Source organism: Peromyscus eremicus, chromosome 6 (genome assembly GCF_949786415.1).
Source record: "Peromyscus eremicus chromosome 6, PerEre_H2_v1, whole genome shotgun sequence".
Lineage (NCBI taxonomy): Eukaryota > Metazoa > Chordata > Mammalia > Rodentia > Cricetidae > Peromyscus > Peromyscus eremicus.
The window spans coordinates 65,008,075-65,020,441 of record NC_081421.1 but is presented as its reverse complement, the minus strand read 5'-3'; the positions used below and the strand labels follow the sequence as shown (position 1 = coordinate 65,020,441).

At 44.6% G+C, this 12,367-nt stretch overlaps 1 protein-coding gene and 2 pseudogenes across 2 annotated transcripts in view; all 3 read left to right on the top strand.

The window, feature by feature from the left end:
* The window catches only part of S100a9 (S100 calcium binding protein A9), a 16,600-nt gene extending 4,677 nt beyond the window's left edge, over positions 1–11,923 (top strand). The window contains exons 2-3 of one of the 2 annotated variants that reach the window (XM_059264834.1): positions 9,845–10,011; positions 11,717–11,923. In XM_059264834.1, coding sequence (XP_059120817.1) covers positions 9,859–10,011; positions 11,717–11,905 — 342 coding nt within the window. In that variant the 5' untranslated portion in view covers positions 9,845–9,858 and the 3' untranslated portion in view covers positions 11,906–11,923. Of the gene's footprint in view, positions 1–9,829; positions 10,012–11,716 lie in introns of those variants that run through there. The other variant, XM_059264833.1, reaches the window with a different exon arrangement.
* LOC131913749 (small ribosomal subunit protein uS5-like) lies at positions 3,023–3,838 on the top strand (annotated as a pseudogene).
* On the top strand, positions 6,171–7,601 carry LOC131913748 (aminoacyl tRNA synthase complex-interacting multifunctional protein 1-like; annotated as a pseudogene).
* Positions 11,924–12,367: the final 444 nt, after the last annotated feature.

Below are 12,367 nucleotides of genomic sequence, written 5' to 3'. Positions count from 1 at the left end.
GGAAAGGAAGAAGTCAAACTTATGCTATTTGCAGATGATATGATAGTGTACATAAGTGACCCCAAAAATTCTACCAGGAAACCCCTACAAGTGATAAACACCTTCAGTAATGTAGTGGAATAAAGATTAACTCAAAAAAATCAGTAGCCCTCCTATATACAAATGATAAACAGACTGAGAAAGAAATCAAAGAAACATCACCCTTTACAATAGTCACAAATAATATTTACAAATAATAATAACTCTAACCAAATAAGTGAAAGACCAAGACCTGTATGACAAGAACTTTAAGTCCTTGAAGAAAGAAATCAAAGATGATGTCGGAAAAGAAAAGATGAAAAGATCTCCAATGCTCATGGACAGATAGAACCAACATAATAAAAATGTCAATCTTACCAAAAGCAATCTACAGATTTAATGCAATCCCCATCAAAGTCCCAACACAATTCTTCATAGACCTCAAAAGAACAATACTCAACTTCATATGGAAAAACAAAAAACACAGGATAGCTAAAACAATCCTTTACCATTAAGCAACTTCTGGAGGCATCATGATTCCTGACTTCAAGCTCTACTATAGAGTTATAGTAATAAAAACAGCTTGGTGGGGCTGGAGAGATGGCTCAGAGGTTAGGAGCACTGGCTACTCTTCTAGAGGTCCCGAGTTCAATTCCCAGCACCCACATGGTGGCTCACAGCCATCTGTAATGAGATCTGGTGCCCTCTTCTGGCCTGCAGGCAAACATGCTGTATACATAATAAATAAATAAATCTTTAAAAAAAAAAAAAAACAGCTTGGTATTAGCATAAAAACCAACATGTTGACCAATGGAATCAAACTGAAGACCCTGACATTAATCCACACACCTATGAATACCTGATTTTTGACAAAGAAGCCAAAACTGTACAATGGAAAAAAGAAAGCATCTTCAACAAATGGTGCTGGCATAACTGGATGTCAACATGTAAAAAATTACAGGTAGATCCATATCTATCACCATGCACAAAACTCAAATCCAAGTGGATCAAAGATCTCAATAAAAATCCAGCTACACTGACTCTGATAGAAGAGTAAATAGGAAGTACTCTTGAACGCATTGGCACAGGAGATCACTTCCTGATTATAACACCAGTAGCACAGACACTGAGAGCAACAATTAATAAATGGGACCTCCTGAAACTGAGAAGCTTCTGTAAGGCAAAGGACATGGTAAATAAGTCAAAATGACAGCCTACACAATGGGAAAAGACCTTCATTAACCCCGCATACGACAGAGGGCTGATCTCCAAAATATATAAAGAACTCAAGAAACTAAACATCAAAATAACAAACAATCCAATTTTAAAAGGGGCTACAAAAAATGTTTTTAAATGGGCTACAGATCTAAGCAGAGAATTCTCAACAGAAGAATCTCAAATGGCCAAAAGACATCCAAAGAATTGCTCGACATCCTTAGTCATCAGGGAAATGCAAATCAAAATGACTCTGAGATACCGTCTTACACCTGTCAGAATGGCTAATATCAAAAACACTGATGACAGATTCTGTTGGAGAGGATGTGGAGCAAGGAGAACACTCCTCCACTGGTGGTGGGAGTGCAAATTTGTACAGCCACTTTGGAAATCAGTATGTCGACTTCTCAGAAAATTGGGAATCAATCTTCCTCAAAACCTAATGATACCATTCTTGGGCATATACCCAAGGCATGCTCAATCATGCTACAAGGACACATGCTCAGCTGTGTTCATAGCAGCATTATTCATAATAGCCAGGACCTGGAAACAACCTAGATGCTTCTCAACCGAAGAATGGATAAAGAAATTGTGGTACATATACACAATGAAGTATTACGCAGCTGTAAAAAAATAATGACATTATGAAATTTTCAGGCAAATGGATGGAACTAGAAAATATCACCCTGAGTGAGGTAACCCAGACTCAGAAAGACAAACATGGTATGTACCCACTCATAAGTGGATACTAGATGTAAAGCAAAGGATAACCAGACTACAACCCACAGCTCCAGAGAAAACAAGGAGGACCCTAAGAGGGAAGCATGGATCACCTTGAGAGGGGGAAACATATGAGATCTCCATGAGTAAACTGGAGTCGGGAGGCGGGGGCAGGGGCAATAGAGGGGAAGGGAGGGGGCATGAGAACATGAGGAAATGGGATGGTCGAGCTGGGGAAGGGATGGAGTGGGAGAGCAATGAAAGAGCTATCTTGATTGAGGGAGACATTATGGAGTAAGGGAGAAACCTGGTGCTAGGGAAATTCCCAGGAATCCACAAGGATAACCCCAGATTAGACTACTAGCAATAGTGGAGAGGGTGCCTGAACTGGTCTACTCCTGTAATCAGATTGGTGAAAATCCTAACTGTCATCACAGAGCCTTCATTCAGTAACTGATGGAAGCAGATGCAGAGATCCACAGACAAGCCCCCGACCGAGCTCTGGTAGTCCAGTCAATGACAGGGAAGAGAGGTTGTATGAACTAGCGGGGGGGGGGGGGGGGGGGGGGGGGGGGGGGGGTGTTGTCAAGATTATGATGGGAAAATCTACAAAGACAACTGAACCAAGTCCATAGTAACTCATGAACTTTAGACCGACTGCTGTGGAACTTGCATGGGACCGAATTAGGCCCTCTGCAAAAGGGAGACAGTTGTGTACTTTGGTCTGTTTGGTGGGCCCCTGGCAGTGAGATCAGGGTCTATCCCTGGTGCATGAGCTTGGCTTTTTGGATCCCATTCCCTATGGTGGGATGCCTTGCTCACCCTTGATGCAGGGGGAGGGGCTTGGTCCTGCCTCAACTGAATGTACCAGGCTTCGCTGACTCCCCATGGGAGGTCTTACCCTTTTGGGGGAGGGGATGGGAGTCGGGGAGGGAAGGCTGGGAGGAGCAGGAGGAAGGATGAGAAGGGATCTGTGGTTGGTATGTAAAATGAATTTTAAAAAATTAATTTTAAAAAAAACAGAACTCATTTCTTCAGGAAAACACCAAATGGCCAAAAGGATTCCCCCATGGCTTCCACGAAGAATTTGGAGGAGGTCTTGGGGGCCCTTAGGGGTCATGGTCATGCTTCAGGACTTGGCATTCTTGGAGGTAAAGCCAAAGACATGGAATGGATCCCCATCACCAAGCTGAGCCAACTGGTCAAGAACACGAAGATCAAGTCCCTGGCTGAGATCTACCTGTTCTTCCTGCCCATTAAGGAATCTGACATTATTGACTTTTTCTGGGCACATTCCTAAAGGATGAGATTCTAAAGATAGTTCCAGTGTGGAAGTAGAGTCTGGCTAGCCAGTGGAGCAGGTTCAAGGCTTTTGTCACTTTTGGGGAATATAATGGTCACGTTTGTCTTGGTGTTAAGTATTCCATGGAAGCAGTCACTGCCATCCAAGAGGCCATCATCTTGGTCAAGCTTTTCATCATCCCTGTGTGGAGAAGCTACTACTGAAGGAACAAGATTGGCAAGCCCTACACTTTTCCATGCAAGGTGACAGGTGGCTGTGACTTGTGCTAGTATGTCTCATCCCTGCCCCCAGAGGCGCTGGCATCATCTCTGCTCCTGTGCCCAAGAAACCACTGCTAATGGCCAGTATTGATGACTGCTCCACGTCAGCCAGGGACTGCACTGCTGCCTTAGGCAACTTTGCCAAGGCCACCTTCGATGCCATCTCCAACTCTGGAAAGAGACCGTGTTCACCAAGTCTCCTTATCAGCAATTCATTGAGCATCTTGTGAAAACCCACAACAGAGTCTCCATTCAGATGGCACAGGCTCCAGCTGTGGCTACCACAAAAGGGGATTTATACAAGAAAAATGAAGTAAACTAAGGCTGAAAAATATAAAGTCCAAAGGAATACCAAGGCTGTCATAACCCAGGTGGGCCATGAGGTGGCAGCATATGCACTTTGATAGTCCTGAAGATGCCCTTCTACCCACACAGCAGGGAACTTCCCCTCCTCTCCCCTGCAGTCCAATTTCTCAATGACTCCTCTCCACTTCCTTGTCTTCTCCCTTGCTGTCTCCTGGGTTGCACAACTCCTTAATTATAGAAAATAACCTTATAAACATAACCTTCCATCAAAACCAACACAGCCTTCGTTGTATTTAGCAAACGTTTATCAGTCTCTCGTATGCAAACCTTATCTAGTGACGAGTTAGCAGATTAATAGAACAGTAAGGGAGACAGACCAAAAGGCCAATAATTACAATGCCAACAGTGTGTTACTTGGGAAAGCCTATTATTTTCTACAAAGGGTTGTAGACTTCAAGGAGATTCCTGTGAGGTGAAGTCAGCCAGCAGGAAGGTACGAATTTTTAGTAAGAAGTGAAATGAGGACAATAGCTTATTCAACACGGGGGAAAGGGAGGGGGTGGGAAGGAAGGGGCTGGAAAACAGCAGTCAGGACAAGAAAGGGAATAGCACTTTGTCAGCTTGGAAAGTCAAGTTTCCCAGCAATCAGAGATGCCCAGCAGAAGTGCCCAGGTAGACATGAGAGAAGTGTGTAGTGCCTCAGGATGAGAGTTCAGAAGCCAGGTGGCTGAAGGGACCTCCACATGGATGCAGGAGCAGCCTAACATGCAGGCAGGGCTGGAGGTGGCCTACCACAGTGGTGGCTAGTCAGCAAAGACTTGATGTGGACACAGCCCAGAGATTGCTGGACAATGGTTTGTAGCTCCTTACCTACCAGCTAGCTCTGGATCTGAATTTCCTAGCACACTTGTCCCCAATGTTCATTCTGAGTCAGTGGTGCAGTAAGATGGCTCTGAGGAGCTATCTGTGGCTACCTACAGGCAGTCAGGGTACAGCCTGGGTGGGGTTGGGACTGAAGGGCAACTTTGGTGAGGCAATGATAACTTCCTCTATAAGAGAACAAGTAAACCAGAAGCCACAAAGGCCCTGGAGCACCCCCTTGTTCCTTCTGTACCACTTCCATTCTGTCCACCCAACCAGAGCTCCCACTTCCTTCTGTAGGATCTAACCAGTGAGTCTCCTTGACCCTCCCCATCCATGCCTTCTCCCCAACCCGCCAGATGTAGCCCAGGCCCCATGTCCAGTGCTCCCGTCTAGTCTGTCTTCCGCTGTCTGCCACCACTGATCTTAGACTTCTGCCAGGACCTACCTTGCCTATTTTCCCAATGCTCAAGCCCCTCACATGCCACATCAAACCCTTTCAGCAGCCAGAGCTAACCCAGCATTACAGGCTTGGAACAAGAGGCACATCCTGTACACCAGCCCTCTCTGTCCATCTGACTACCTTCCACCCAAGCCATTTCCAACCTCTTGGCCCAACCTGCCCAAACATCATCTCGTCTGTCCCTTCTCTGTCCATATCAGACTTAGAACTAACAAAAGAAGTCCACATGCCCAGATCTCATGGCAAAATACCAACGATGTGAAGCATCAAGCTAACATCTTCTCTCTAGAACCTACCAGTCCTGTTGAAATGTTTCCAAATGAGAATTACCTATATGAATGCCAGGACACAGAATTAAAAGAACAATCATAATTTTCATCAAAGAATTCAAGGCATTTAAAGAAGGCACGAAGAAGCAGCTCGGTGGAATTAAGAAGAAAGAACTGAGGGAGAACACGCACCTGAGTGGTGCCCAGGAAAAGAAAAAAATGTGAAGCAGAAGGAAATGACAGAGACAACACAGGAATTGAGAATGGAACTCAATAAGAAGAGGACGCAAGCTGAAATGAAGGTGGAATTGAAAAACCCAATAACCCCACCAGAAAACTCAAAGGAAAGCCGCCCAAGTCAAATGAAGCAAGCAGAAGACAGACTATCAAGACTCAAAGATAAAGTAGGGGATCTAGACCAAATAAGCAAGGAATACGGGAAAAAGAAGGAAAAAAAAACAGGAAATGTAGAACACCATGGAAAGAAACCAAATCTTCAAAATGGGCATAGATGAGGGAGAGGAATCCCAAGCCAATGGCATAGAGCAATCGTCAGCAAGATCATAGAAGATAACTTCCCCAAAGTAAGGAAAGACACACCCATACAGATACAAAAGGCATGCAGAACACCAACTAGACAACACCAGAAAAGGAAACCCCCACAACACATCACAGTTCAAACATTAAGCATACATAACAAAGAAAGTGTAGTGGTACCCTGCTGAGGCTGCTCCAGAGCAGAAGTTGGCTGCTTCATGATTTTCTGCCGATTCTGGACAAAGATGGCAACCAACGCTGCTGTAACAGAAAGGGGCAGAGACGGATCAGATCACTGCATACCTCAGCAGCAGGTTTCTCAAGGGGAAAGCAGTTTTGCAGGCAACTTTGAGAGAAGAAAAGAAACTTCGAGTTGAAAATGCTAAACTGAAAACAAACAGAACTAAAGCAAGAGCTAATCGGGCAGAAATTCAAAATGGAATGATGTAAATACGGGTCCCACCTGGTACCCCGCTGCAAGCTAAGTCTGCGGTTTCTCAAAGTGTGCTACAGTCCACACTGTTAACAACCGCCTCTTCTGGTGCAGAAGAGCAGATTAAAGGAGGAGAAGGAGGAGGAGAAAAGAAGGTGAAAGAGAAAACTGAAATTAAAGGAGAGAACGGGGAGAAGAGGCCGCTGTCAGCAGCAGCAAGCTCTGACTCTAAGCTAAGAGATGTACAGCAACTAGATCTTCGAATTGGTTCTGTCATGATTGCCAAGAAACACCCCGATGCAGAGTCATTGTATGTAGAGGCAGATGTGGGAGAAGCGGCCCCCGAGAACAGTTTCCAGTGCACTGGTGAATTGTGTTCCTCAAGAACAGATGCAAAATCAAACGGTGATTTTTACTTTGTAATCGGAAGCCAGCAAACATGCAGGCAGTATTGTCTCAAGTAGTGGTGATGTGTGCTGGTCCACCAGAGAAAGTGGAGATTCTGGCCCCTCCCAATGGGTCTGTTCCTGGAGATGGAATTACTTTTCATGCTTTCCCTGGAGAGCCTGATAAGGAGCTGAACCCTAAGAAGAAGATCTGGGAGCAGATCCAGCCTGACCTACACACCAGTGATGAGTGTGTGGTCACATACAAAGGAGCTCCATTTGAGGTGAAAGGGATGGGAGTCTGCAGGGCCCAAACCATGGCCAATAGTGGAAATAAACAAGACAAGTGCTCTGTTACTGAAAGACATTGGAGAAACCTTAATAACAATAAAAAGGAGTATATTTGTCACTTTCATTTTTTTTTAAAAAAAAAGGGGGGTGTATTAAAAGCTTAAAAAAAACTACAAGTCCACACATAAAGCAAAACCCATCAGAGTGACAGCTGATTTTCCAATGGAAATTTTGGATGCCAGAAGAGCCTGGGACATTCCAAGTCCTAAAAGATTATGACAGCCAGCCTAGAATAATACACCCAGCAAAACTATCTGCCAACCGCTGAGGAAATACCAGTGAGATTACATCGAATTAATATGCTTCTAAAAAGCAAAGGAAATAGCAGTGAAATAGCAGTCTTCATAGTGAGAGGAAATATTTGCCAGGTACTCATCTAACAAGGGCTATACAAAAAAGTGGAACAACTAACTACCCAAAGAACAGATAATCCAGTCAGAAACTGGACAAACTCACTGACCAGACATTTTTACAGATGAGCAAGAACAAACAGCTAATACATGTATGACAGATATTCATATCACTACCCATTTCAGAACTGCAAATCAAAACTCTTAATTCCATCTCACCTCAATCACAGAAAATACCATCAAGAAAATAAGCAACAGCCAGGCATGGTGGCACACGCCTTTAATCCCAGCACTCTGGAGGCAAAGGCAGGTGGATCTTTGTGAGTTTAAGACCAGCCTGGTCTACATAGGGAACTCCAAGCCAGCCAAAGCTACAGAGTAAAACCCTGTCTCAAAAAAGAGAGTAAATAAGAAAGAAAGAAAAGAGGCAAAAAAAAAAAAGTGTTGGAATGAATATGAACAAAGGGGAACTTGTTGTAAATGTAACTTAATCCAGTCACCATGAAAATCAGCATGGAGGTTCTTTGTGAAGATAACATATAGCCCAGCCTTGCTATTCCTGATATATAGCCAAAGGAATCAAAGTCATCATACAATAGACATACCCACACATCTTTGTTCATTGTGGAACTATTCATTATAGTCAAGATATACAAGAAGCCTAGGTGCCCATCAATAGATCAATGGATAAAGAGAATGTGGTATACACACACAAGCAAACTTTATTCAACCATAAAGAAGAACTAAGTGTACCATTTACAAGAAAAATAGTTGGAACTAGAGGTTAAACAAACTAGACTCACAAGAAAAGCATTGCATGTTCTCTCTCATATGTGAAGATTAAGGGTGAGAGAAACAGGACAGGAAAGCAAATCGAGGGGCTGTGGGTGGAACCCATGCTGCTGCCCAGTCTGCGGCCCCTGGTAGACTACTAAAGAAACTTTGCTTTCTGACTCATGATCTAAAGGATGAGTTGATGAACCACTGCCCCAGAAAAGAATGTGAAAGAGGACTATCAGAAAAGTAGAAGGAGTGAAATGAATAGAGAAAGGGGGATAAGAAAAGGGAATAGAGGGAAATTTTTTATCAAAGTACATTATATGCATTATGAAAATGTTAAAATGAAACCCATTGCTTTATGTAATTAATATAGGTTAATAATCATTTTTAAAACAGCTGTCTTCTAGGATGTAAGTTCCTAGGGGACATGAATGACAGCTGGGAACCCATTGCTTTGTACAGTTAATATAGGTTAATAATAATTTTTAAAACAGCTGTCTTCTATGATATAAGTTCCTAGGGGACATGAGTGACAGCTGGAGCAGGATTTGGAAGAGTGACACAGGGAGCCCTGGAGTCACACTTGTACTGATAATAGATCCTCACTCAGATGCAAGAAGGGAATGTAATAGTAAATGCCTTTAAACACGAACTGGGGTATCTGAGTTCAGTCCCTGCAAGGTCACAGGCCAGCTAAAAAGGTCTTGTTCAGGTCCCCTTCTGGACAACAAATTCATATACGGTGGGAAAGAGTTACCACCTCTGAGGATCCTCCCAACACTAATTCCACTCAAGAACTTCATGACAACCCCTCACCCTTCCCAATGGGAGCAGGAAAACACAGGAGAAAGCTCAGTCCTCCATAAACTCAGGGGACAGAGTGTCCACATAGCAAACAAAGACAGAGCGAGATGACCATTATGGATCCCCTAACACCCTTTGTATATTACAAGTCGGGACAGGGTAATGAAGAGTATCAGAGGTGTGGCAGGCAGGCTGTCTTGCTTAAGATGGGGATGGGGGGTTGGACAGAAGGGAAGTGGGCCAACTAACCAGTTTCCTCCCAAACAAGCTCCAGGGCTGGGAATTTTGAAAAAAAAAAAAAAAAGCAAAAAGAGTTGTGTGAACATTTCCTGCTCCACCCAGCTCCCTCACTGGCAGGGTTACCACACTGCTCACCTGTGAAGCAATCTTTCCCAGGGATGACCATGTGTCTAGCAAGGGGCTGCCTATAAATACTGGGCTTGCTCTGCTCTTGCCAAACACGCCGTAGCTCTTTAGCTTTGGTAAGTGAACTTCATCTTCTCCGGAGAAGAGCCTGCCTGCTAGATCTTTCATTCCTTCCCTTGGCCAACTTTCTTCCAAGCCCTCCTCTAGAAGCCCTCCTTGGCTGACCCTATCCATTTTATATCTTCCTTCACTTTTTCTAAGAGTGTTGTACTATAAAATATTTTGTCTTTTTACATTCCGTACTGTTCTTTTTATTTTGTGTTTCTCCTCCCTTTCCGTCTGACAGTGGCCAGAGACCAGGCCAGGGAGGCTGGATGCTGACCCTACCCTTTCATTTGTAGTCTTTGTTTTCCTTCTTCCAGAGAGGAGCAGGAAGATGGCCACCAAAACACCATCTGTGATGGAGCGCAACATAAACACCGTCATCGATGTCTTCCACCAGCACTCTAGGATGGAAGGAAACACAGACACCCTGAGCCAGAAGGAATTCAAAAAGATGGTGAAAAATGATCTGGCAAACTTTCTGAAGGTGAGGCTTGGTTAGTAAGGGAGGAGGGTGCACTCTCTACACAGTCAGGGAGACAACCCCACCCTCCACCAGAGGCAGTGGAGTTCTGTCACTAGAGGTAGTCAAAGTTAGACATGAGTCAGGAAATTGTTCAGTTGAACATCTGCAATGTGTGGTACCCTATTCTGGGTAGAGGGATGTAGAGATGATTCTGGACTCCATTATCCCAATGGTGGTGACACACAAACTTGAGGACACAGATAAATCCAATAGCCTGGGAGTCAGGAGGAACTGAAGAGTTCTGTGGGTAGTCTGTGCTGGGTACAGCAGGATGGGGTAACTGGCTATGGTTTAAAAAAATTAATAAAAGGACCTCCCCTTTGAAGGGGTAACACTTTAGCTGAGTCCCTGGTAAAAGACTCACGGGATGTTAAAACAATGAGATGCATGGCAGGTTCAGTCGGTTCCTGGAGAAGGAAGCTGAGACCAATTACCCTTTAGAATGGGCTTTAATAGGAGAGATTCAAGGTGATGGAGCCATGATCCAGTCTTTAGGTGAGAGAGCATTATATGCATTACGAGGACACTAAAGAAAATAGCATAACGTGAAAGAAAGGAGAGATGGCCACCATGGACAGCACAGGAGAAAGCAACTGGGGAGGAAGGGAGTATGTATGTGTGTCAAAGTCAGAGAAAGCCTTTATTTTTTTTAAAACTTCTCCCCAGGGCAAGTGAGGAGCCTGTCCAAATTACGGTCATCCCCTGTGGGCTGGTCCCATGCCCCCTTGGGACCAAGGAAAACTGGAGAATTGTCATCGTGGGAGGTATTAGGGACACAGACATCTCCTCATAAGTGGGCATATCAGGCAAACAAGACACTGGTGCTGGGTAGATGGAGGGTGTACATGAAGCTATGTTGGCAGGTGTCTTCCCTGTGATCCCTCCACAGATTCTAATCCCTATCTCGACATCCTCTGACAGAAGCGGAGTGATGGGCCAATGGAAACTGGGGCCTCAAACACAGGCAACTCAGGTTGTGGGAGGGGCCGTTGCTTAACCAAGGTGTCCCAGCAAGTGAGTGGAAGACTTGCAGCCAGCTGATGCATCAGCTGCTAAATCTTGATCGTCCCCCTTTATCTGAGTCTTCCCCCACACTTTATCACACCCTTTGGGGTCAGCAGAGCATGGTTTGGCCCTTAAAGATCCCATGGTTTCCTGGGTGTCTCTCCCACTAAGCCTAAATAAACTTTACTAACTAGTTACCTCCAAGAAAAGGATGGGAGTGGGGGCAACCGAGAGGCTGAGAAGAGTGGGGGGGGGGGACACAATCCTCCAAATCAGATTCAGATTTACAGCCCCTCTCTTCTCCTCCCAGCCTCCACAACCTGTAAAAATGATCTACCTTTTAGACGGCCATTTCCCATTTCTATCTATAAAGTAGTTGTAAGGATGAATGAGGGATATTTCTAAACTTACTAATTGCTTGACCTTCTATAGAGCAGAGTCCTAGTGTCCAAGGCAGAGGGCTGTCTGGGGAACAAATGAGAAAGTGTTTATACATGTTCAGCATCTGCATTATGAACACTTAGTATATTGTTTTTATTTCTAAACCTAACCCCTGGGGCCAAATTTTCCTATGCATTTGCCATCTAGTCACTCACTGTGTTCCAGGGTCCTTTTCCCTGGCTACCCTCAGCTCTAACAGTCTCCTCTATTTCACCCACAGAAGGAGAAAAGAAGGAACAGTCTCATAAATGACATGATGGAGGACCTGGACACAAACCAGGACAAGCAGCTGAGCTTTGAGGAGTTTGTGATGCTGGTAGCAAAGTTGGTCTTTGCCACCCATGAGAAGATGCACGAGGGACACCCACGTGGGAATGATCACAGCCACGGTTCAGGCTTTGGGAAGTAATTAGGAGACCAGCCACCTTGCACCAACCAAGGCAAAAGGGAATGTCTTGTCAAATGGCCTTGGTTATGGGGCTGGGAAACGATAAAAAAATAAATAAAGTCTTTATCCATTCCAGTGATCTGCATGTTGTTTCTGCCTCCTTCATGCCTGTCCTTCCCAGGGGTCCAAGTGATAAACAGCTCTGCCCTTGTCTGAAGCTCAAGCCCTCCATTTAATCATAAGAAGAAAGAAAAAAAAAAAAAAGAGCCAGCAACCTGTGTCCGTTCTGAACCACTGAGGCTTACTTCCCTCACCATGTCTCTATCTTTGATGTTAGGCCTTAACTCTCAGATCATAGTCCCTCTGTCCAGTTTCTCAAATGGCCCTTGTCACTGCAGAAAACAAAAACATGTGGTGCCTTCCCCAGACGTCTTCCTACCTACTTCTCTTATTGCTGTATTCTCCTGCCCCCCCCCCCACCGT